Source organism: Mustela nigripes, chromosome 2 (assembly GCF_022355385.1).
Source record: "Mustela nigripes isolate SB6536 chromosome 2, MUSNIG.SB6536, whole genome shotgun sequence".
NCBI classification, from domain to species: Eukaryota; Metazoa; Chordata; class Mammalia; order Carnivora; family Mustelidae; genus Mustela; species Mustela nigripes.
Genome location: NC_081558.1, coordinates 134359497 through 134385764, shown reverse-complemented (window position 1 = coordinate 134385764; position 26268 = coordinate 134359497). Strand labels below are relative to the sequence as shown.

Here is a 26268-nt window from a genome sequence, read left to right as displayed (position 1 = left end):
TAGAAGCAGGAAGCCCTGTCCTGGGACAAATGGCCGGCTCAGAGTCAGTGCTACTCGTCCAGATGCCCCGTAACTCTAAAGTTGAGGGTAGAGTACAGAGCAAGAACAATCACTTCACACTCCATCCAGGTGTACAGAGAATATTGAGAAGACAGTATTAACATCCAATTTTTCCTTGTAATGAAAGGGAGGCAAAGGGTATATTACTAGTTTCAAGTTAAAATAATGGAGCGTAAAAATGTTTCATCTTATTCATTTCACACTATATGATTTTTCTGCCAGTGTGAGCATTTGACTGGTACATCAGCTTACTGACAAATATATTCTAACTTCAACAATCTGACCATTTAAAAAAAGAATGAGTGAGAATGAATTCATTCAGCTGACATAACTGGAATTCTAATTTCAGATCTCCTTGGCTTCACTAAATATATCTCATAATATTTATGGTTTAGTTTTTATATCTCTAGCAAAAAAGAGAAAGTTTGCCATGAGGAATTAACTGATAAATTGGTATAAAGCAAAATTTAAACAGGGAAGGTTAAGTCACTCATACATACTGTGTTTCAGAGCCCAATATATCCTTGTTTTCTCCAGCATAAAACTTAGCATACGGGTAGCTTAGTTCATGGATAAAGAATGAAACAACGAAGGAGGGGAATTTATTTTTTGTTTACAGAAATGCGTACAAAAATAGCTGGCCTGTCGTATTATTATCTAAACCATTATTAATGTGTTACTGAAAATGGCCACAGAAGTGACAGAAATTATTTCCTCAGAAGAATCTCGTATTCCTTGTCTAGAACACAGTCCAGCTCGACTCTCATTTTCCTTATAATTTGGCTGGTCTCTCAAGACACTGGAAATGTCTTGAGAGAAGACAAGTGCCTCCCCCACAGGGGCCCCTTGAGACATGGCCAAGAGGAAGTAAGAGGCCTACTCACAATTTTGAGGTAGGCTTGGATTCAGGTTTCAGGACTGCCACCGATTTGCTCTGGAATTCAGGTGCTTTTTAACCTCTCTTCACCTGGAAAAAGGGGTAAGAATAAGTTCAGCCCATCTCATGGGAATATAGTGAGGAGAAAACCAAACAATGCATGCAGAAGTGTTTTGAAAATCTGAAAGATCAAATACAAATGTAGGTATTATGTTCATAAGGTTCTGAGTGTACTCATCCTTTTGTTTTTTATTTCAAGTGGGTGAGAAAGGTTGCCATTTCCTTTTGCATCTAATCTGAACAAAAGGTGCAAACATCCCACATTGACTTTTCTCCTACTTCAAGCATTTGGCTTGAAGAAGCCTTTTGTCAGCGAGCTGCCAACTAATAGAGTTGAAAGGAAATCCAAACTCCACTTCAAGTTCGGGGTGTGGAGGTGGAGAGAATAGGACACATTGCTGGAACTTTCCTGGTCTCCAAGAAGAAACTGAACAGGACTGCAGAGGTAACTATCGTCACACAACCTGTTACAGACACTGCAGAGAACCAGATTTGTCTAAAAATTGCACAACAGGGGCACCTGGGTGGCTCAGTGAGTTAAGCCTCTGCCTTCAGCTCAGGTCATGATCTCAGGGTCCTGGGATGAAGCCCTGCATCTGGCTCTCTGCTCAGTGGGGAGCCTGCTTCCTCTCTCTCTGCCTGCCTACTTGTGATCTCTCCCTCTCTGTCAAATAAATAAATAAAATCTTGGGGAAAAAAATTGCACAACAGGGGGAGATGGCTTGACTCTACTTAAAGCTTATATAGGAGAGAATCTCAACTGTTGAAGTAGAAACGACATAGGCTTTGCCCCAAGCATAGGAGATGATGAGGGAAGGGTCTTCCCACCTTGGGAACTTGTCCCCATGCAGTTTCCTCTGCTTGGAATACATCTTTCCTCTTCACCGTGTCTTTTCTTAAGGAACTATTTCTTAGGGAAGACTCTCTGGCTGATACCCCTATTACACCCCCCTTCCAGATCATATCTAGTGTAAAAAAAATGTTAGTAAGCTAAACTTCTCCTTTATAATCCTGGTCATTGTTGGAATGAGGAATTCATTAGTTTAACTGATTAGTGTCTGTTATTCTCTCTCCTCTCCTCAGTAAGCTCCCTGGGGAAAGGGAAGAGTTTGATTTTTATAGAATCCCCCAAACAGAATATAGTATCCCCTAGCTCAAAAGTGAGTCCTCATTAAGTATTTATTAAATAAGTGATGAAAGAAATACGATCTGAAAAGAACTTCAAAGTCGATTACTTCAGATCACAAATTATTTCTATATAGACACATTTATGTAAATATATGCTATTTACAAAAAAAAACCCTTAATTTATTGTAGCTCAGGGAGGGAAACCATAAAATGAGAAGGTTAATAAATCAATTTTAATAACAAGTTAGTAGTAAGGGAATAGCCTACACACCCTTAATAAAGAGCTCCTACAGACTGGATGGTTTACAAGGTCCCAAATGCCCATGTTTACACATTTTGAGAAAGGGATGTGGAAAGTGCAGAACTATTGTTTCACAGGCTTGAAGGTACAACTCACAATCAGTGGAGCTCAGAGAAAAATTCCCTTCCGGACCAGGTGTCATGTGATAGAACAAAAAGTTGAATGATAAGGCCACCCAGTTTCACTCAAGTTATCAGGATGGCTCCGAGAAGCATAAATAAAACAGCAGCCAATTTTCTTGCATTCTGTTTACTTTCTTCTGTTTTGAAAAGTGAAAAAGTGTGGCTAATTTGGCATTTATTCATATGAGTGTAAATAAATGAGGAAGGTAAATTTTTCAAAAAATTATTCAAGCATTATGGCAAGATAAAGCAATTAATATTCTTTTTTAAAAAGATCTTATTTATTTATTTGAGAGAGAGCTCAAGGTTGGGGGGGTGCGCAGGGAGAGGCAAAGGGAGAGAGAGAAACAAGCAGGCTTCCTGCTGAGCAGGGAGCCCCACATGGGGCTCAATCCTAGGTTCCTGAGATCATGACCCTAGTGGAAGGCAGATGCTTAACTGACTGAGCCACCCAGGCACCCTGCAATTAATATTCTTAATGTCTATCAAGCTATACTCCAAGACACCACGTTTTTTGGATAAAAGACAGTCTCCATTCCCCTTCCATCTGTTTTTATCTCTTGCACACACTTACTTACACACAATTTAGTGCCAATTTTCAACAAAATGAGGTTTCTTTTCCATTTTTACATTGTCATCTTCCTTTATCTTTCAATTATTCTATGGAACATGTAATTATGTTCTAACTTCCTCACTAAGTTGAATTTATGACTTTCTGTGAGCTGAAGTCTACTCCATTCATTTGTGTGTTAAAAAAGTATAAAGAATAAGGATGCTGAGTAATAAAGATCAGGTCTTTTCTGGAGCTTTTAAAGCTATAGTGTTTCTTTTCTTTCCTTCGAAAGGTTAAACACTATAAATTATATTACAAATAAAAATGAATTAAGTGAGACTGAGAGGTTAGAGAAGAAAAAACCAGAGGTGCCAGTTTCTGTAGAGGGTCTTTAATGGATGATACTTTGAGGCTATCAATTTGGAAAGAAAAAAATCAAATAAAAATCCATTTCATACTCATTTTGCAGACCTCATCCTTTTCTTTGTTTTCATATAAGTAACTCTGACACTGTCTTATTTTATGTAAGATCTATGTTGTTCTTCTACTGTTCTAATATTATGCAAACGAATCCTAACACCTTAAAGGCAGACAGAAATTAAACAATTCAATGCTGTTTGTTTAATTTCAAAATAACAATAAGCAAGGTGCTTTCACCTACTTTTTTTATTTAAGAGTTTATTTATTTGACAGAGAAAGAAAGAGAGTACAAGCAGTGAGAGTGGCAGACGGAGAGGGAGAAGCAGGGAGAAGCAGGTTTCCTGCTGAGCAAGGAGCCTGATGCTGGGCTCAGTCCCAGGACACTGGGATCATGACCTGAGCAGAAGGCAGCTGCTTAACTGACTGAACCACCCTGGTGCCCCGCACTTTCACCTGTGTATCACCAGCCATGCCATTCCTCCTTTATTTTTGCATTGCTCCTACTACTACTAGCAGAAATCCTAAGAGATCGGATAATAAAAAACCCAAAGAGGTCTCGATATTTTCTTCAGCTTCATGATCGAAGCCCATCTCAAACTATGAATTGCCTTCATCCTCAAGATTGTTTGAAATTTGTTAATTCATTTTTTCTTTGGGAAAGTAAGAGTGAATCAGGACCAAAGAGAAAACTGCCACTTGTTGCCCTTGGATGAGTCTCTTCTTTACTCCGTTTAGTGGCAGCAGCTGGGAGTGCAGACCTCAGTTTATTCCATGCTAGGGGAAGAATCTCTTTTTTTTTCTCCCCATAATGGTGAATATCTAACAGAGTTCTTTGATTATAGAAGATGTTTGATGTAAATTTGACAAAAGAATGAGTGAGTAAAAGAATAATGCAGTGTTCATTGTTTAAAAATGAATCATTTCCACTCCTTTATCTGACTTCAATTTGAAACCCCTTGATAATCAATCTTTACAAAATTGGTTTAAGGTCTCTCTACAGAGAAATAGACCATGGCACGAAGAAATGTTGTAGCTTCAGGAGAGCTTAGAAAGAAGGACCAACCAAGTTTCACATGAAGTAACTTGTCTGAGCAACACTTCCAAGATTCTCCAGAGGGAGAAAGGATTGTTTTGGAGTATGAGGCAAAGTAAAGTGTTCCCAGGAGCGGAAATATTTTAAATGCTTTCATTTAGACAGGGCAATGGCCTGTTTAAATCAAACCACCACCCTTAACCTTGGTCCATAAGGCTATTAGGGAGATACAGCGTCACTTACTCTGAGAGAAGTCTGCTTTTATCTGGCCTACATTTGAACCCTGCTTTTCTTTACACTTTTCCTTTGCTTTTACTTTTTTCTCTCAATGACTATGGAGTTTCCTGCTTGATTTCTCTATAGGGGTCCTATTGGTTAAGGGGTGAAGGAATGAATAAATCCTAATCCTAAAAAGATAACTGTTTCAGTCTTCTTTCATAAAAGCACAAGCTCCTGGCTTCTCCATGGTGTGGCTCCAAGGGGCGGCTGAAGGCCACCCCACAGCAGACTGTGAGTCTGAAACCGGGTTAACTGCCTTCCCTCCCAAAGTGCCCTCAGGGCCATCCCCAAGAAGTAGTGACTTCCAGGACCCAGACCCATACTCAGTGCCCTGTGCTGAGAGAGCACAGACTCCCTTTATTTTTTTTATTTTTTAAAGATTTTATTTATTTATTTCACAGACAGAGATCACAAGTAGGCAGAGAAGCAGCAAAGAGAGAGGAGGAAGCAGGCTTCCTGCTGAGCAGAAAGCCCGATGATGATGATGATGATGATGATGATGATGATGATGGGCTAGATCCCAGAAACCTGGGATCATGACCTGAGCCCAAGGCAGAGGCTCCAACCCACTGAGCCACCCAGGCGCCCACAGACTCCCTTTAAAGACAAACTTTGCAAAGAAGAATAACCTTGAGAAAGACCCTTTCTATGCAGATCAATGCTCAGGAACAGTGCCAACCACTTACAACTCCCCTTCGACATTTCACAGATGTGTTTTCAGGCTGGAGAAGAGGCCTCTTTCTACCCCAAAACCCAAATCCCTGTTTTGTGCCTCGGGTGCAGTGGGGTCTTATAGGATGAGCCGCTGGGGAAATAGGGGCCCCCTGTCCTCTCCTTGGTCAACTAGAGTCACCTTGCCAGAGGGCTCCCCTGCCTCCCCGGGGATACTTGTGTTGGTGCCTCGACTTGAGTCTCTCTGGGGAGTTCTCTATCTGTTCTGGAGGTCTCCTGGAGTTCCAACTTCTCAGCCCCAAACATCTGCCCGGAACCATCCGGCGGTCCCCATCCCCCAAGCTCTGGGACGGCTGCGGGGCTGCGCTAGCCATTAGTGGCCATCATCCATTTTTAATCAGAAAGATCACAAGAAAGATGGTAAGCGAATCCCAGTCGCAAGTCAATTTAAATAACATTCCTGGGGAAATCCAATCACTTAAAACTGAGACACCTACGCCAGCAAGAGCCCCCCGCCCGAGCGGCGGGGAAGAGCGCGACGGCTGAATTAATCGAGATCAGGGGGCTCCCGGGCTCAGAGCGGAGCGTTAACCCTTCCAGCCCCGGAGGGTGGCAAGGGGGGCTTGGAAGAGTGCGGCCGGCGGGGCGAAAATGCCCACGGCAGTCACGGACAGGCTGCCTCTGCCATCTTGGGCGGCTCCGAGAGCCCTGAGGCGGGCCGGGGCGGCTGGGCGCGCGGGGTTAAGGTCAGAAACTCAGGAGGCCGCTCCCGCTGCGAGAAGCGGCCGCCTCCCGCAGCCTGGGCGCGCCTCGGGCTCCTCCTTCCGCCCAAGCGTGGCCAAGTGAGGACTGCTCCGGCCGCAGGTAGCGGAGGCGCGAGAGGCGGCGCGCGGGACCCAGCGCAGCGCCCGGGGAGGGGCCGACGGACACGCGGACAGACGGATCCCCCCAACCCCCTCCCCGGACATTAGCGACGGTCTGCGCCGGCCATGTGGGGACCCGGGGTCACAGCGGAGGGCCTGTCGGTGGCGCCGGCACCGCCGCCGCTGCTGCCGCTGCTGCTACTGCTGGCGCTGGCGCTGGTGGCGCCCTCGCGGGGCGGCGGGGGCTGCGCGGAGCTGGCGTGTGGCGAGCGGGAGCGCTGCTGCGACGCGGCCAACGCCACAGCGGTGCGCTGCTGCAAGCTGCCGCTGCACGCCTTCCTAGACAACGTGGGCTGGTTCGTCCGCAAGCTCTCTGGGCTGCTTATCCTGCTAGTGCTCTTCGCCATCGGCTACTTCCTGCAGCGCATCATCTGCCCCAGCCCACGCAGGTACCCGCGAGGCCAGGCGCGGCCAGGGCAGGCACGGCCCGGACCGCCGGGGGGCGCAGGGCCGCCGGGGGCCGCGGGGCCGCCCGACGACGACGACGACTCGCCCGCGCTACTGCGCGACGAGGCGGCCGCCGGCTCTCAGGACTCGCTGCTGGACAGTGGCGGCGGGGGCCGAGGCCGGGGAGGCGGCGGGCGCTCGGCCCCCTCCTGCGCCTCGGAGCACGAGCTTCGCGTAGTCTCGCCGGTCTTCCTGCAGCTGCCCAGCTACGAGGAGGTCAAGTACCTGCCCACCTACGAGGAGTCCATGCGGCTGCAGCAGCTCAGCCCCGGGGAGGTCGTGCTGCCCGTGTCGGTGCTTGGCCGCCCGCGAGGCGGCGGCGCCGGGGAGTCCGACGGCGGCGAGGGCCGCTTCCCGCTCATCTGAGCGTCTGTGGCCGCTCGAGGACCGCGCGGACCGAACGGGGCTAGGGGGGCTGCGGGTGGGACGCGACGACCGAGGTGGCCGCTGCCACCGCCGACTGCCTCAGACCCCGCCTGGCACCCGGGCCGAATCGCCTGTCGCCTGGGTTGGAGTCACCCCCACTCCCGCTTGCCCCGGTATCTTAAGTTTCCCTACGTTTCATTCGGTTCAAGGAAACGTTAGGCTCGCACGGCGGGGGCGACAGAAGCGGACGAGGCTGGAGCGCAACTTCGAAGGACGTCCCCGCCCTCAGCCTCTCCTCAGACCTGTGTTCACTCGTAAGTGCCTGCTTTCCGAATCAAAGAGAACACGTGAGCCCTTTAGTGCGTCGGGAGAAAGGCTGTCACCTTTGGGGATGCGGGGAAAGGGACGCAGTTCCATACCTCTGCCTCTCGCCTGGACAGGTCACGGTCTCCCAAGATGGGCGGAGGGCGAGGAGCCGTAGGGGCGAGCGGCGACTGGAGACTGCTGCGCGCGGTCGGGGAGAGCAGCGTCTAGGTATGATTGAATCCCTCCCTCCCTTGCGGAGAACCCAAAATCCCCCCCTTGGTATCTTCCTGGCCAAGCATAGTCACCGCTGACGGCTCACAATACGGGGAGGGATACCCGTGATATCCAGTTAGGTGCTGTACCTATTGAAGACACACAGGAATTAGGTGTATCGAAGATCGTATTCTTAATAAGGTACAGTTGGACTTCTGATTTCTCAATAACTGAGAAGATATTTTTATTTATTTGTCTTTTATTTTTGTATTTTTGCCATGTATTGAACGTATCAGGAGTGTACTTGTGCAATTAATGACAAGATAAACGTCTTTTCTTCTTTATGGCCCTCTTCCCCTTAATGGTCTGGGAATTGTCTGTCATTGTTTAACAAAATATTGGACATGATTTCATTTACAATGGGGGAAAAAAGAGGCATGGTCAAAGAAGAAAACAGATGTGACCTAAAACACATGAAGGATATCTTATTTTCACTATTTGAGAAGAATATATTTTATTTTTAGTACTGTGGCATAATATACAACATTTTGTAATAAGCATAGATTGTGTAGTCTAGGTCTTAATTGTATCACTCACCACATAGTTGTATGTAGAAATGATTGATGCATAATATGTCATACCATGGCATGAAGCATGATGTCATATGCTTTTCCCTTTATTTTGAAGTACCTTCCACAACATGACACAAAACATAAGAACTTGTGACTTCTCTTTAAAGCCATAATTGTGCAAGTAATGTACTACAGAAGGATTTAGTCAACATATCCTAAGAAAAAACTGAATGTCATTGTATCAGCTCTACCATTCTATGAAATGTCCTTTAAGCAAATGGTAATATAAAATATTAAAATGCATTATGTATAATGTACATATGCACAGTCTATGTACATATATACATATTGTATACCATATAATTACTATAGTTTATGAAAGGAAAAGGAAAACAAATGTTTCTCTGCTTGGAGAAGGATGAGTGTTATATTAAGATTTTATATGTGTGAACCTTACATATATATGTATCTAGAAACATTGTTCTTATGATTGAAAAAAGGTTGACAATCCTGAGATTGTATTAGAGGAAACTGATTTGATTAATTTGAGAAGTGATTTGTGAAATTAATTTGAGAAAATGACTTAAAGTTTTAAATGCTAATAGAAAAAGTCTGACAGTTCTAAGAAGTCTGAATTGTAACAGAAGAGAATGGTTTACTCTAAGCTGCTAAAAGCTAATGATCCTGTCATTAAAATCATTTGAAGTATTATTAAAATACAGAAAAACATTAAAATCTTTCTCTGTGCAAACTGTATCAGATGTGTGACTATATGGCAATGTAATAAAATATGATATGGGTCTCTTTCATACTTAAAAGCAATTTTAAGCTGTGTTTGGCAAAACAATAAGGAGTTGAGACAATTTGTTTAAATTGAGAATGGGACAAGATTTAATGAAATCACATCATATTGAGTAACTGCACATTAATGTTATTCAAACACTGTAAATTTTAGTTACATGTGGCTATCAATATCACCCTCCATTCAAACAGGAAAGTTACCATAATCTTTTAAATTATTTGTCCTTTAAGGGTATGTTTTAGATACATCTTACAATTCACCCAGATCCAAAACAGCAACGTGAACATTCAAGTACCAGTATATGTAGTATATCCTACATGTTGCTGTTATTAGCATTTGGAGCTAATCTTGTAAAAACATTTATAATACGAATCAAGTGTATTTCCCTTGTATCAACTATGGAACATTTCTCCCCCTAAAATTCAGAATGTCTATAATGTAATACTAGTCATGCAGTGAGGTTCCACTGAATTTTAAAGTCACCACAAATTTAACACTTGTTTTCTTCTTACACAGCACACAAGCTTTTATGCACATCTCTCAGTTAATAAAAATGAGTTTGACTCTGGTTTTTCTCTTGCACTTCATTGTTTACCAAGCACAATTTTGGGGAAGAGGAGTTCTTAAAAACTAATTTTTTAGTGACAAATGAACATGTTTCATGGTTACAAACACACACACACACACACCATACCCTGTTAAAACACACAGAACCTGTGTATTCACAGTGCTTGAATGCCTGGATAGAAACATTTTTAAAGCACTAAGGGCAGTATCTAGGTGTAACAATTTTATAGATTTCACCTGGCAGTTATTTATTACCTAGAACTAGTAAAAAACAGTAATGTAGAAAGCATTAATGTAGAAAAGTTATTCTCTCAACTCAAAATAATTTGTGATGTGATTTTACTTGTTTTCAACATTTTTTTATATAGGTGAGGGCACAGATATATATGTATATATATATGCACATATTTATGTATATATAAAATCAGTTGCTTAAAAGCATGACTTTAAAATTTTCAGTTATGTGTATTATTTAATTATATATGTATACACACACACGTGAAATCTGTTGCTTAAAAGCAATTTGTTGTTGGTGTTCAATATCATAAACAAGGGGGAAATGTCTTCTTGAAATAGAATAATAGTTTCAAGAGGCCATTAATTCAACCATGAAGACAGCTTTAGCAATTATGCCAAAGGGCATCAGGTGTGCTATAAAAGGAAAACAAGACTGAACTGTAGAGGCTGAAGGGAATATTAAGGAAATGGCCTCCAACAGTTTAAAAGGCAATATGCTAAGTACCTCAATGTTGTACTTTATGTATACAGTTTCTCTAAAGTGGAATTAATAAAGGAAAGAGTTCGCAGCTGGAACTTATTATGTTATAAACATGAATATGGTGTTCAGATTTAAACAATGTTCTGCACTGATTTCTGTAAAAATGTCATGAACATAATTAATTTGGATTTCCAGAGTGAAAGAAACAATGACAAGTTGTTTTATTTTGAGTATCCCAGCATTAATCATCTCTCCAAAACTCTACCTTGCAGACAACCAGTCAGTAATAGAATATTTGGCAAGGTTGTATCACTAGTTTGCAATTTACTTTTTCATTCACCTTTCATCCATTGGGAAAAGATAGTAGGCTAAGGGAAGGTATTTTATCAACAAAGAATGAATCAGCAACCAGCTAATTGTAAGGAATTAAAACATCCTTTCTTCCATAGAGATGGAAAGAATGTCTTCTTTTAAAAAAAAATTTCCCTATAAAATAATCAAATGTCAAATAAAACCAATACTTTGATTATATTTAAATACATATAGAACCTAATTTTATTTATTGTTTTTTACTTACAGAATTCACTTTTAATTTTACAACAAAAATTTTACAATGCTGGACATTTATGCCATCTGACTAAAGTTTATCACTTTTTTCCTCTTCAACTTCTTAACCAAGCACCTTCATTATCTTGATCTCTCCCAGTTCTAATTTTTCTTTCTTTGTATGTTGTTACTTTGCTTTGAATTTTCAGTACTTGTTTTCACTAAAATACATCTAGAACTCCAAGTTGCTCTTTTCTCTGATTTATACAAACTTACTTCTTCCTCTTCTCTGAGTTCTTCCTCTTCTCTGAGTTTTTCTCTTAGAAGCTCTGCACAGTATTCTTTCCATTTTACTTTATTTGAAAATTTTTCTGTTGCTAGAAGCAATGAGACTCCTGAGTTCTATATTGGTTCTACACCTGTATCCGTGATAGAGGGACAATGCTGACTCAGCTCTGCTTGAAAATTAAGTTCCTATTTCTTCCATTCATCTCTGCATACTATTTCTTGGACTAGCAAATGTTCAGATTCTTGAAACTTTTTTGTTTTTTTTAGGGTGTATCTTGTTCTTTGACTAACTCTGTTTTGCAGGTTTTTGACACCTGTCAAGTCTTCTACTTGGTTCTTTTCTTTAGGAGTTTTGACCGTTGATGCCTGTTGGGTCTTTTCTGGGTTCACACAGAAGTTTCCCACAAAGTTTCCCACAGAAGTTTTCAGCATTTTCCTGAGTGTTGTCAGTTCAGTGGATTCACATTTCTCTCTGGGAGAAATCCAAGCTTCTTCTTGATTGTCTTATATTCTGGGGTCCACCATTTACTGTGTAGTTTTCCTAAGGCCCTTGGCAGTCTCTTGACACCTGGAGTGAGGTTTCACCTTTTCCACATTTCCGCTTGGGAGATGAGGGGTTCTTGTTGCTTTTGCTCTCTGGTTGTAGCTGCTTGGCTTTGGTGTTTTTAGATGCTCTCTGATGCCTTCAGATCTTCCACCGAGTCTGCGCTTTCCTCGTTCTTCTCCAGCTGTACCCTGAATATTCTTAGATTTCCTCATCATTCGGGTTTGTGCTTTGGACTGTTCTAAGCTTTTTGTGGACATCACAACCATTTATGTATTTCTCTGGTTCTGCTGGTGTTTCCCTGAATTCTTTGATACCCGCCAGGTCTTCGGAGGGCTCTGGTTTTATCTTGAGTGTCTTCAGCAGCCTCCTGATGATGCCTGTTAGAATTTCTATTGGTTCTGGGTCTGCTTTCAAGCGTTCCTAAGCTTTCCGTGGACCTTACCATCACTGGTTTGTTCCTTTGGGTTTGTAGGAGCTCTCTGATGGCTGCCAGGTCTTCCATGGGTTCTGGTTTTATTTTAGGTGCCCTCAGCATTCCTGTCAGAATTCTTAGTTTTTACTGAGTCTGGCTTGTGCTTTGGCACACTCCTAAGCTTTCTGAGGAACTAATTGCCATTTATTTGTTCCTGTTTCTTTTGGTGTTTGTTTGTGGGAGCTCCCTGATACCTGTCAGGTCTTCCACAAGTTCTGCCTTTTCTTCAGGTGTTTGCAGCACTCTCTTGAGGAGCCCAAGAGTTTCTACAGGTTCCAGATTCTGTTTTGGGGTGCTCCAAAGCTTTCTGTAGACACCTAATTTTAATCTACAAGTTAATTCCTGAAACTTATAGTACTGTGTGTGAGTTCTCAAAATTTACTTTGATAACTTAAATATCATTTCTAGCATTTCTAGCTCTGATTTAAAATTTGGTAGCAGCTTATATTGTAGCCATTTTTCCAAAGAGTAAAATATAAATGTGCACATTTTTAGACATAAGCTTGTCATTTGCTGTGGGTGGTAGCACTCTTCACTTGCTACCAAGATAATTATAACAATGATAACTGTAATTTGTTGAATGCTTACATATGCCAGGCACTGGGCTAGGCATCTTACATATATTATGTCATTTAAAATTCATAACAGGAGGAACTAAGGGTTTGTTTGTTTTGTTTTTTTTTAAGATTTTCTTTATTGAGTGTGAGCACAAGTGAAGGGAGGGGCAGAAGAAGAGAGAGAATCTTAAGCAGGTTCCACTCAGTGCAGAGCCCGACCTGGAGTGTGATATAATGACCCTGAAATCATGACCAGAGCCAAAATCAAGAGTCAGATGCTCAACCGACTAAGTCACCCAGGTGCCCCCAGAGGTTAATAACAAGGATTATTAACCCCATTTTACAGAGGAGAAAAGTGCAGACAGAGAGGCAGAGTAGTGTGCCCAAAGTCACATGGGTGATAAGCAGAAGATCCAGGAAGTAGATTCAGCCTATTAGACTCCGGAGCTGTTACTCTGAACCACTAAACTTTCACTATGCAATTAATTTAACCTCACAGAATATCTTACCATTGGAGCTGTGGCTCGAGCTGCACAGCATCTCGTTAGAATTACTTTTTGTTTTTTCACAAGTGAAATAAGGTAGCTATTATTTGTCATTTGCTGTTTAAAGGAACTATTATTTAAAAAATAATAGAATCTAGGCCAGAAATCTTTACTGTGGAAATGGCAGAAAAGTTTTATGGATAAAACCTGAAATGGTCAACGAATACAACAGAGATATTATTTTTTGCATTTCATTCAGCCAAGTCCTTCAATACCAAGTGTGCCTCCTTCCTAGTCTGATTTTGTTAAATTGAAAAATTGAAAAACATTTCTTTAAAATAGCTCATAAATCTTGTCCAATATCTTAAAAAAAAAAGCCAGATTGTTTTTTGTATGCGCAGCATAAAAAACAAGAACTGTAGAGTCTAACATTATCACTAAATCCTTAGTGCCAGCTAATATGTAAACAAGAACAAAAGAGCTTCCCAGATTAAGATTCTATTTATATTCTTGTGGTAGAATATGAGTGTTTGTTAAGACTTTATATGGAATAACATGATTTAGACTACCCAGTGAATGTGTAGACACTGGATTTACTAGTTATATGACCGCCATAGCCAGTTGCTTAATTTCTCTTAAGGCTATTTTCTCTTCTGCAAAATGGGGAGAGTACCTACTTCAGCTGGGTGTCACAATAAGGTATGTTATAGGTCTCATATTAACTTTACTTAAAAAATTGTCAACTGGTTTTCGTTGAGGTGAAAGCCTCAACTACACGGTGGGTGAAAGCCTGTGTAGGAAAAAAGAAATGGGGCTTGGGCAGGCAAGGAAGGACCAGGAGTGGCAGACTAACTCATATAGGAAGGGTTGAGAGTGTGGAGAGCTTGATTTCAAGGAGCAGGGCAGTGGGAGATAGGTAAGAAACACTAGAAAGCTAGGCCAGTGGAGTAGGAGATTGGGATACTGAATCTTGAGACTTCATCCACAGAGAAGCTGTGGGCAAGGACAAAGTGGAAACAGTGGTCTTGGAAGTAGGTCCTGGAGAGTGGACATGAGGGCTGTAAGTGTAGAGGAGGGTCCACGTTTCTGAGGGGGATAAAAGGACAGGTGGAGAAGAGCAGGTCAATGAGAGCAAATGGATGGCCCGATGGGACATTGAAACCCACCTCAGGTATGACAGAACGGAGTCTGATAGAAAAGTATTTATATAAGGATGCCTGGGTGGCTCAGTGGGTTAAGCCGCTGCCTTCATCTCAGGTCACGATCCCAGGGTCTTGGGATCGAGTCTCCCATCCAGCTCCTTGTTCAGCAGGGAGCCTGCTTCTCTCTCTGCCTCCGCCTGCTTGTGCAACGCTCAATCTCTCTCTCTCTCTGACAAATAAATAAAATCTTTAAAGAAAAATTTTTTAAAAAGAAAAGAATTCACATAGACAATTCTAGTTTTTAATTTGAAGAAGAGAAAGCCAAGGGAATATAACTGTCATGAAATATTTAAAAGGCAAACTTACAGAAGTGGAATTAATCTTTCTTTACAGAGCTCCAAAAGGTAGAACTTAAAGGTAAAAAAAAAAAAATCAAACTGTAAATACATCTTTCCATCTGTCCATCCACTCATCCATGCGCTATTCATTCAGCTACCCACCAAAAAACATACTTGAGGTCATTTGCAAAAAGAACACACAAAACAAGATCCTCCAAAAGTAAATGAAGGAATAAAGGCATTGGAGAAAGGCAAAGCTGCAAAAATAAGGTTATACCTTGATTCTGAGCTTTTTGGCAGGAAATACAAAGAAAAAGTTCAATTAAAGGATTCAGTGTTTGTAAGTAAAGACCAGACCAGGTGCTTGAGAGAAGTACAGATCTTTCTGGAACTGACATTTGGCAGAAGTTTCTCCTCTGACTTCTCATAAGGAAGACACTATAGGGGCACCTAGCTGCTCAGAACATGTGACTCTTGATTTTGTGTGTTGTGAGTTCACATTGTGCATAGAGATTACAGAAAGAAAAAAAAAAGACACTGTAATGTCAAGAATAACTTTCAACCATTTTTATATTAATTATGTTCCATAAGGCTTATAAACATTAGATCCTCATTACTCACTATAGGTATAATATTATAGCTCAATACAGTTTTTCAATAAGTCTAAATAATATAGTACAGTAACTCTCAACTCCTAATGCTTTGGTCCAATCCCCAAATAGGTTATATTCTAGAGGAATGGATGACTATATAACTCTCTAGTATTTTACCATGAATGTTATTTCCCTCAAGTGTTTTAAAAGCAATTTTCTTGCTTTTTTAAATTACAAAAATTATATTTAAACACACACAGCAACCCTAAAGACTCTACCAAAAAAAAAAAAAAAAGCTGTTAGATCTAATAAACAATAATGTTGAAGGAAACAAAATCAATATACAAAAATTATATACACTAATAATCAACTATCAGAAAGAGAAATTAAGACAATCTCATAATTGCATAAAAAAATAGGAATAAATCTAACCAAAGAAGTGAAAGATCTTTACAATGAAAACTATAAGACTTGGATGAAAGAAACTAACAAAGACACAAATAAGCGAAATGGTATTCTGTGCTCATGGATTAGAAGAACTGGTACTGTTAAAGTGTTAATTTTATCCAAAACAGTGATTCAATGCAATCCCTATAAAATTTCAATGTCATTTTTTACAGAAATAGACAAAAAAATCCTAAAATTTATATGGAATCACAAAAAGACTTAAATAGCAGAAGGAATCTTGAGAAAGAAGAACAAAGCTGGAGGTATCACACTTCCTGGTTTCAAACTGTATTATAAAGCTATAATAATCAAAACAGCATGGTATTGACATAAAAACAGACACACAGGTCAGTGCAACAGAATAGAGAGCCCAGAAATAAAGCCACACATATATGGTCAATTAATTTATGACAAAGGAGCCAAAATGGGCAATGGAGAAAGGGCAGCCTCTTCAGTAAAGGGTCCTGGGAAAACTGAACACATGCTACATGCAAAAGAATGAAACCGGACCACTGTCTTAGACCATACACAAATATAACTCAAATGGATTAAAGATTTGAATATAAGACCTGAAACCGTAAAACTCTTGGGAGAAAACATAGAGGAGTTATGCACCTAGAAATAGGTTTAGGCAATGATTTTTTAGATTTGACATCAAAAGCTAAGTCAACAAAAGCAAAAATCTGCAAGTAAGACTACATCAAACTAAACTAAACTAAACTAAAAAGCTTCTTTCTGTATAGGAAAGAAAGCCATCAACAAAATGAAAAGGCAGCCTATGGAATGGGAAAAAATATTGGCAAATAATATATCTGCTAAGGAGTTACTATCCAAAATGTAAAAAGAACTACTAGTCAATAGAAAGAAAAACCAAAAACAAGACAAAACCTATTTTAAGAATGGGCAGAGGACCTGAACAGACATTTTTCCAAAGAAGGCTTACAAATAGCCAACAGGTACATGAAAAGGTGCCCAAGGTTGCTCATCATGAGGGAAATGCAAATCAAAACCACAATGAGATATGACCTTATACCTGTTATAATAGCATTTATCAGAATGACAAGAAATAACAAGAGTTGGTAAGGATATGGAGAAAAGGGAACCTTTGTGCACTGATGGGAATATAAATCAGTGCAGTCACTGTGAAAAACAGTATGGCGTCTACTCAAAAAATTAAAAGCAGAACTCTCATAAGATCAAGGAATTCCACTAGAGGGTATTTATCCAAAAGAAATGATATTATTATCTTGAAAAAATATCTGCCCTTCTATGTTCATTATAGCATTATTTATAATAGCCAAGACACAGAAACAACAGATGAATCGATAAGGAAATTGGGGTGTGTATAAATATAAGATGGAATATTATTCAGCCATAAAGAAAAGGGGATGTTAACTAGACCTATTGTGGTGATCATTTCACAATATATACAAATACCAAATCATCACGTTGTATACCTGAGACAAATACAGCATTATATGTCAATTATATGCCATCAATTTTAAAAATCCGAAGCAGCAGTGGACCAGGTTGTTGAGGCTCTTGACCTCAGATCCACTGCTTATTAGGGGCTGTGATTTCAGCTGAATTGTTAACTTCTTCGCGCCTCAATTTCTTCTTCTGAAAAGGAGTCTAGACGTAGTACATCAGTGGGTAAAACTCTCACAGCCTCGCACAGCGTACAATCTATATCTATATATGAGGTGAAAAAGGAAGGATCAAGTCTGACTTTGAGGCCCTGAAGGAGTTTTCTACATTGAGCTTTGAGGAGGCCCTGAATTCCAGAATCCATCCAAAGCAGCCCTTTAGTACTTATCAAAAGCCTTAAAATATATCTAGCCTTGTTTCAGCAGTTCCCCCACAGAGAATCTATTCCATGGAAATAATCAATCAAGGTCCTGTGCAAAGATCTGATTGCAAGAGATAACCTTTGAAGCACTGCTAATGGTGAAGTATTGAACACTCCCTAATTATCCAATAGTAGGACACTGATTAAATAAATTCTGCTCCATCATACAAAGAGACATTCTGTAGCCAGCGAGAAACGGAGACAGCACAGTGGGGAGAGGCAGAGGAAGAGTGAGAGAAAAACTCAAGCAGACTCCACACTGAGTGTGGAGCCCGATGTGGGCTCCATCTCATGACCCTGAGATCAGACCTGAGCCACAACCAAGAGTCTCACCCTCGAATGCGTGCATTACCCAGGCACCCCAGTTCTGCAGCTTTTAAAATGATGTGCTAAGAAATCTATTAATATGGGAAAACGTCCATGATATAATGTCCTTAAATGAAAAAAAAAGTAATAAAATCCTATTACAAATAAATGCGCACAGACGCATACAAGAAAATCCTGTTTTAAAACCCATAGTTTATGCCACTACACTGAGATATTCCAACAAATGTATAGATCTTCCAGTCCTTTTTTGATTAAATTTTTAGTTACCCAGGTAATAGCAAGTACTTCTTTTAAAAAAGAAAACGTTACAACAAAACCCCTGCTAACACAACCACCCTCAATCCCTGCCTACTTCTTCAACTTGAGCTTTAACCACTGTGTGGTGAATATCCTTCCAAAATACTCTCTGTATATTTTTACTTCATAGAGATGTATTCATAGTAAATATATATAATATTATTTTGCACCGAAGGTTTCTGTTTCTGTGCAATCTTATCACATGTTTAACTTCATGTAACCACCACCACAATCAAGACAAAGCATCATTCCATTTTATAGGGCTCCTCATGCCACCCATTATAGCCTTATAATCACAGGCACACCCTCCAGTTAATCCTTAACTGCTGACATTCACTAATTTGTTTTCCATCTCCATATTTTGTTATTTTAAGAACATCATACAAATGGAATTGTACAGTAAATAAACTTTTGAGATTGGTTGGCATAATCCCCTAGAGATCTACCCAAGTTGTTGTGTATAGCAATAGTTTTAACTATTGAATAGTATTTCATGATATGGATGTACCACAATTTGTTAAACCATTCACCCACCAAAACATCTTCTCTGCATTGTTTTCAGCTCTTAGCTATTATGAATTGAGCTACTATGAACATTTGTGTACCAGCTTTTTGCATGAACATAAGTTTTCAATTCTCTGGGATAAATGCCTAAGACTGTAATTGCTGGGTTATGTGGTATGTGCATGGTTAGTCTGCAAGACACTGCCATACTCCTTCTGTTAGTGGCTGGAACATTTTATGTTCCTACCGGCAATATATGAGTGATCTAGTTTCTCAATATCCTTACCATCATTTCATGATATCACCAGTTTTTATTTTAGCCATTCTGATTGCTGAAGTTGCAGTTTGCATTTCCCTAATGACTAAGATGTTGAACACCTTTTCATGTGCATTATTTGCCATCGGTATATCCTCTTTGGTAAAATGTCTGTTCATATCTTTTGCCCATTTTCTAATTGAATCATTTGTTTTTTACATTCAGATTTGATAGTTTTTTAGGTATTCTGGTGCAAGTCCCTTGTCAGATACGGGGTTAGCATACTTCCTCTTAAGAGTCCATTTCTGTTTTTGTCAAAGTTATATATGCACAGATTTAAGTAGACAAATAGTTCTATGAGATCTGCTATAAAAAACAGCAGGACTAAGCTCCTTCTCAGTGCCCCTCTCTCTTACTAGAAGCAGCCACTTCCAGCTCTTTTAGCTGGCCCTCTTCCTGTTTATTGCCACATCACTAAATAGCATGTCTATTATTTCCTGATTTTTTTGGCATTATTTATTGCTTTCCACTATGAAAAAAATGAAGATAAAAAAAATTTTTTTAACTCTTCCATCTATCCCTCTGCAATATATGTACTCAATTCCTCCAAAATAAACCCACAATCCCATAGCCCCAGTTCCAAAACATTGTTTCATAATTCACCCAACCTGAACTCATTTGGCAGCAAAACGGATGAGAAACTACTTCTAATTTTTATTGCTTAATATAAATATTCATATTGAGCTGCAGAAATATTATTATGTGTGAGCTGCAGAAATACTGATACGTTTGATTAGGGAGTGACAGGTAAGACCCTTCTAGGGATGTTCTGTAATTATCTATTTGTTGTATTACAAGAAATTTTGAACATCCATTGTGTTTCTTAAACAAATGTGAATTTTTTTAAAGATATTATTTACTTGTCAGAGAGAGAAAGAGAGAGCACAAGCTGGGGGAGCAGCAGGCAGAGGGAGAAGCAGGCTCCCCACTGAGCAAGGAACCCGGTGCAGCACTTGATCCTAGGACCATGGGATCATGACCTGAGCCAAAGGCAGATGCTTAACCAACTAAGCCACCCATGCATCTCACAAATTTGAATTCTGAAACATATTTGGCCCAAGGGTTTCAGATATGGCATTATGAACCTAAATAATTATAATTTGGTTAGACAAATATTCAGTGTTTACATTATTATGACCATGTAAATAAATTCTATTCACAGATAAGCCATGTTATATATGATTGGGTACTATTTATGTCAAAACCATGCAGAATTTTCATAGATTTTATAGATTAGACTTTTATAGATTAGCATGTTTTAAATTATGTTAAAGAAGGGTTACATAAGCTCACAGAATAGGAATTTTATTTGATAGTTTTCCTATATGTTATTTGGCAGAACTTTAAATTGAGCATTACTTCCTTGAAGTGTTTCCTCAAATTGTACCTTCTCAGTGACACCACCCCATTACACCCTATTTTATTTTTTATTTTACTTTACTTTTTTCAGAATTCAAAATCCTTTTAATAACAAGGCAGGATCTGGGGTTAGTTTTTGTAGCTGCAGCTGGCCCTGCGGACTCTAGCTAGCTAAAACATGGGAGCTAAGCTTACAGCTACTTTATATTTGCCTTATTTCCATAGAACTATTAAAGTGTTTCTCCAATTAAACAATTTAATATGAATGTTACTTTACAGTAGAAGTTATTAAAATAAAAGAGCAGTTTTTGATCATCTAGAACATCTAGAAGCCTCTGAAAAGTTGAATTGCTCTAAATTATTTTGAAATCATCCATGTTAGAAATCACTACATTTTAAAAATTATACAGTGTTTGGTTAGCGTAAAATGGTCAGAGAGTGATGTCCAGCAGCTCAGGCCAAGTTGTGGCAACAGAGTAGCTTTAGAGGAAAGAAGGCAAAATGAGAAAATGACTTTGTTACAGGCAATATAAGTTTGCAAAAATCTTATACCTTTTTTTTGGCCCACTGAGCAGGACATACTGATAATATACAGGCTGTGGGCAAGGGGAAGGTAAAGATGGGTTTCTTTAAAAAAAAAAAAAAGGGTTGCTTCATCACCTTCTCTTTGGCTTCTGTGTTTAAAGAAATCTGACAAGTGATTTTGCCACAGTTCTACCTGCAGATCAACAAATCCATATACCCATATATTTTTATTATGGATATTACCTTTTAATATTCTGTACCTTGTAAATTCTGATTTTTTTCAGTATAAGAATTGACAAGAAAAATATGTTTGAGGTATTTATTTAAACAGGATTTATGTACCATATGTTTTCAGAAATGAATATATTTTCTCTAAGTAAAAAATGACAGATATTTGAAGATATTCTTCCATTGATACTCATGGTAACCGTTTGCTATAGTAAACCACTTTCTAAAATACATTTGCTTTAAAACTTGCTTATGTTTTCTTAATTTTATTATAACTTATGTTTCATATTCCAGTTATTATAACTTAATGTTCCATGTACCACAATATTCCAGTTATTATAACTTAATGTTCCATGTACCACAGTCTTTGTGCCAAAGCATTTTTGGAGGGATCATCATGCCCCCCAAAATCTCACTTATCTGTAATGGGGCCAGACCCCAGGCATTCTGTATGAACAATCTTCCTTATTTGATGGTTATGAAATACATAAAAATATTTATATGTACATTTAAAAAGCACCAAATTAGATCAAATCCCCTAAAATGTATGAAATTATTAGTTTAAACCAACCAAGATGTTTCTATATTTTTTCAAGTGTAAGACAAAAGGACATAAATATACATTATGACTGTCAAAGTGATATTGTGATATAATAAAAAATATCTCTGGTCTTTGTCCCTGGTTTTTGGCACAGAACTTCCAAAGCCCTTGGAATTTCTTGAGAGAGGGGAGTACCTTATACTAATAAAGTGACTCTAGGAGCCCTTAGTAGCTCCAGGGTGGGTGCTAGTTACTAGAAAAAGCAGCAAGGTGATTAGAGGGCTACACTCCTAAGCCACTTGGCCTCCAGGGAGAAGACAAAGGCTAGAGATGAATGACAAGGCCAGTGATTTTATCAAGAGTACACAACAACTACAACAAAACTTGGGACACTGAGACTGGGAGAACTTTCCTAGCTGTTAAACACATTGATATGCTGGAAGAATAATGGAGAGGAGAGGGCAGAGGAATCCAAGAGGTGATGGGATTAAGGTAACAGTCTGGACAAAAATTGATCTATCTCAACAATCTTTATGTGAGGTGGTTATGACTCTTATCAGAATGAATTTTGGTAATGGATATTGTGTCTGACCGGGGAACATAAACCTAGCCTTGTAAAACAGAAGTCATGTAAATCCTTCCTTCAAGTCATAGTCATTAGACATGTTAAATGGGAATGAGTAAGATTGCTCAGGCCCTTGCAATATAGAACAGAGGCTAGAGTGCTGGTAGGGACAGATCCTCTGCGCAAGAGCCTCATGTGGAGTGCAGACTGGGGCTTGTGACAAAAGTGTGGGAGCACCTCCCAGTGACAGCTACTGGAACTCTGGACAAGACAATTTCCATTTGGAGGAGCAATGACTAGCTTGCTACCAGACACTAATTGAAATTGCCTCTGACTGAAAAACATAAAATAAGGATATCTTGGGTGATGTCAGAGAAATGCTCTAAGAGGAAGGCAGCACCCAGGAGATTCTGTGATAGAACAGAAATGGTCTGAGCAGGAACATGCCATCAGGGCAACACACAGAGTTCCACAACATGTTCATGAGCAGGTAGCCTGTCTGCCCCAGGATTGACTCTGGAACCATGTGAGGACCTGCAGGATTCTACCATCACTCGCACAGAGCCTGTTAACAGCTCTCAACAGACCAACAAACAGCTGCTTGGCTTATGGATGGCAGTTCCAACAGGAACACAAGACACTGGGTTTGGAAGGCCACCACTCAGATCACAAAAGGTAAAAACAAATTGGCTCAGTGAGCTGCACTGCACGCTGTTTACCCATATGTCTGGATTTTGACCTACTCACAGGCACTGGAATGGCTTGGCCATACGGTGCGGTAGATGGGCAGTGGAAGACTGGACTACGAACCGGGTGCTCTTCCAGGGCATGGCCATATGGAAATCACTGTGGAAATCTGAAGGGTGGTGCATTCAAACAGGCCATGTCAATGCCCATCAGAAGAACCCTCTTCCAGCATCAGAAGATGTTTACAAATGGTGAGCAGACACCCAGGTGTGCCACTTGAGGTAGCCACTGGGTGAATCAAGTGAGTGGACTGAAACAATGCAAGAGGGGTTGACTCTAGACATATTCCTTTTGCATCTGTGGAGGCACAAAATGCCAACAGGAACTGTTGTCTGCCAACAAGAGAGATTTAGGGACTGCAGATGGCTATGGGAGGGTTGCTCGGCAGGGAGTCGTTGTGCACAGCGGCAAGTCCGACTGATGCCTGGAGCACTGGGGACTACAAGTGGGTCCTGACAGAAATGGACACTGACTCTGGGCTGAGCTTTGCTTACCCGGTGGTAGAGGCAAAGGTTCAGAGTACTATGGAAGAACCGGAGTAGAAGGTATTGCACTGAGCTGGACCACTGAGTCACATTTCTTCAGACCAAGGAACACACTCTACAGCCCATCATGCCCAACAGTGGGCAGAGAAAAACAGTAGCCCTCTTTGTCCACAGGGAGATATGCATTGAGATCCCCAATGTTTACCTGAAACTGCAGGTGGTACCAAACCCTAAGTACACTATATTCTTTCCTATACATACATACCGACGATAATGTATAATTTATAAATTAAGCACAATAAGAGAAGAACTAATAAAACAAAAAACAATTGTAACAATATACTACAATAAAAGTTATGGGAATGTCATCTCTCTCCCTCTCTCAAAATATCTCATTGTGCTGTGCTCACCCTTCTTGTGATGAGATCAAGTGAGGAGAACGATGTAGGCACTGGGATATGGTGTTTGGCGACTACTGACCATCTGACAAAAGGTCAGAAGGAGGAACACCTGTTTCTGGGCCATGGCTGACACCAGTATCTAAAACGGTGGAAACGAACACCACAGATAAAGAGGGACTCCTTCCTGTATCTTCCTCAGGGTAGTACTTTGGTAAAGGATTAGAACAGGCAATCGAACACTGGTTATCTAAATGGGGGTGGATGGTGGGGGGAGAGAGTCAAAAAAGGCGCGTTTACATGCCTTCACGAGTGTGTGCTCACGTTTTCAGGTTATGTATATGATAATGTGATAAGTTATTACACACTGGCATTGTTGAAAAGATAATTCTGCTATTGATAAACAAATGCTTTGGGAAATTGATTAATAGCTTATCTTTACCCCACATTGACTCTTCTAAATGTTGCTGTATCTTTTATGCTCAGTCAGGTATGTACCTTGCTGTAAAAGATCCCATGTTGAAAGACCAGGGGATGACTTGTGATATAATAAAGAATGTATTTGGGGGACGCCTGGGTGGCTCAGTTGGTTGGGCAGCTGCCTTCGGCTCGGGTCATGATCCCAGCGTCCTGGGATCGAGTCCCACATCGGGCTCCTTGCTCCGCAGGGAGCCTGCTTCTCCCTCTGACTCTGCCTTCCACTCTGTCTGCCTGTGCTCGCTCTCACTCTCTCTTACAAATAAATAAATAAAATCTTTAAAAAAAAAAAAAGAATGTATTTGGTCTGAGGTGAAGTGTGTAGGGGGTGGCTGGTACAGAACTTTCAAAACCCTTTGAATTTCCTTAATGATAGGAGTATCTTTGTTATGCTAATGAGGAAATGTGTGGTGTGGTGTGGTGTGGTGTGGTGTGGTGTGGTGTGGTGTGAGTGAGCTTCAGCATGACTGGCCTGCAGAAAAACCACATGGTTAGAGGGCTAAAACCTTCAGTCACCTGGCCTCCAAGGAGACAAAGAGTTCAATCACATGGCCAGTGATTTAATCAATTATATGCCTATGTAATAAAACCCTGATAAAAAATTCAGGACAGCAAGGCCTTTGAGAGCTTCCTGGTTGGTGAGCACATCAATGTACGGGGAGGATGACAGGCCTGGATCACATGAAGAGAGGGCATGGAAGCCCTATGCTGCCCTGCTGTCCCCCCAGATCTCTCCTTTCTCTTGGACCTTGCTCTATGCATCTCTTTTACTTGGCTGCTCCTGGGTTGTGTCTTTTATAATAAAACTGTAGTTGAATGTAAAGCATTTTAGTGAGTTCAGTGAGTCATTATAGTGAACTATCAAACCTAAAGTGGGTATGGTAGGAATCCTCAAATTTGCAGCCAAGTCAGAAGTGTGGCTATCCAGGGGACCCTGCATATGGCTGGCAACTAAAATACGAGCAGTCTGGTTGGAGATCCTGTCCTCTAGTTTGTGGGACCTGACACTAACTCTGGGTAATGTCAGAATTGAATTGTAGAACACCTTGTTGGTATCAGAATGGTTAGAATACAGACATATTTCATATTTTTTAACTTTTTAAATTATAGTAAAATAAATATAAAATTTACCCTTTTAACCATTTTTCTTTTTAAACTCTTTATTGGAATATAACAATATAAAACATATAAATAAATACAACTTATAAGAAAACTGCTCAATCATATCTCACAAATTGAACTCACTCTTACACCCAGCAGCTGGATGAAGAACAGAACATTGCAACATTCCAGTAAAGAAAAGAAATATGCTGGGGCACCTGGGTGGCTCAGTGGGTTAAAGCCTCTGCCTTCAGCTCAGGTCATGATCCCAGCGTCTTGGGATCTAGCCCTGCATCGGGCTCTCTGCTCAGCAGGGAGCCTGCTTCCTCCTTCTCGCTCTCTGCCTGTTTCTCAGCCTACTTGTAATCTCTGCCTGTCAAATAAATAAATAAAATCTTTAAAAAAAAAAAAAAGAAAATACGCTGAAAAATATTTTCATAAAAGAAATCTAAATATATTCATTAAAATGGGGGTGAGAGAGGTAATCACTTTCTTTTTCTTTCTTTTTAAGATTTTTATTTATTTATTTGACAGAGACAGAGAGAGGGCACAAGCAGGGAAAGGGAGAGAAGCAGGCTCCCCACCAAGCGAAGAGCCTGATGCGGGACTCGATCCTAGGACCCCAGGATCATGACCTGAGCCGAAGGCAGCCGCTCAACCAACTGAGCCACCCAGGCGTCCCAAGGTAATCACGTTCTAATGCATATGCATATAT

At 40.4% G+C, this 26268-nt stretch overlaps 1 protein-coding gene across 1 annotated transcript; it reads left to right on the top strand.

Moving 5' to 3' along the window:
• The first annotated feature begins 5286 nt into the window (after nt 1–5286).
• Nucleotides 5287–10509, top strand: C2H3orf80 (chromosome 2 C3orf80 homolog). Its single transcript, XM_059391649.1, has 2 exons — nt 5287–7555; nt 7682–10509. Exon 1 carries the CDS (start codon nt 6495–6497, stop codon nt 7239–7241), a length of 747 nt encoding a protein of 248 aa, XP_059247632.1. The 5' UTR covers nt 5287–6494; the 3' UTR covers nt 7242–7555; nt 7682–10509.
• Nucleotides 10510–26268: the final 15759 nt, after the last annotated feature.

Excerpts from the sequence above, each read along its gene's own strand:
- C2H3orf80 (XM_059391649.1), top strand. The coding sequence starts at position 6,495 with ATGTGGGGACCCGGGGTCACAGCGGAGGGCCTGTCGGTGGCGCCGGCA.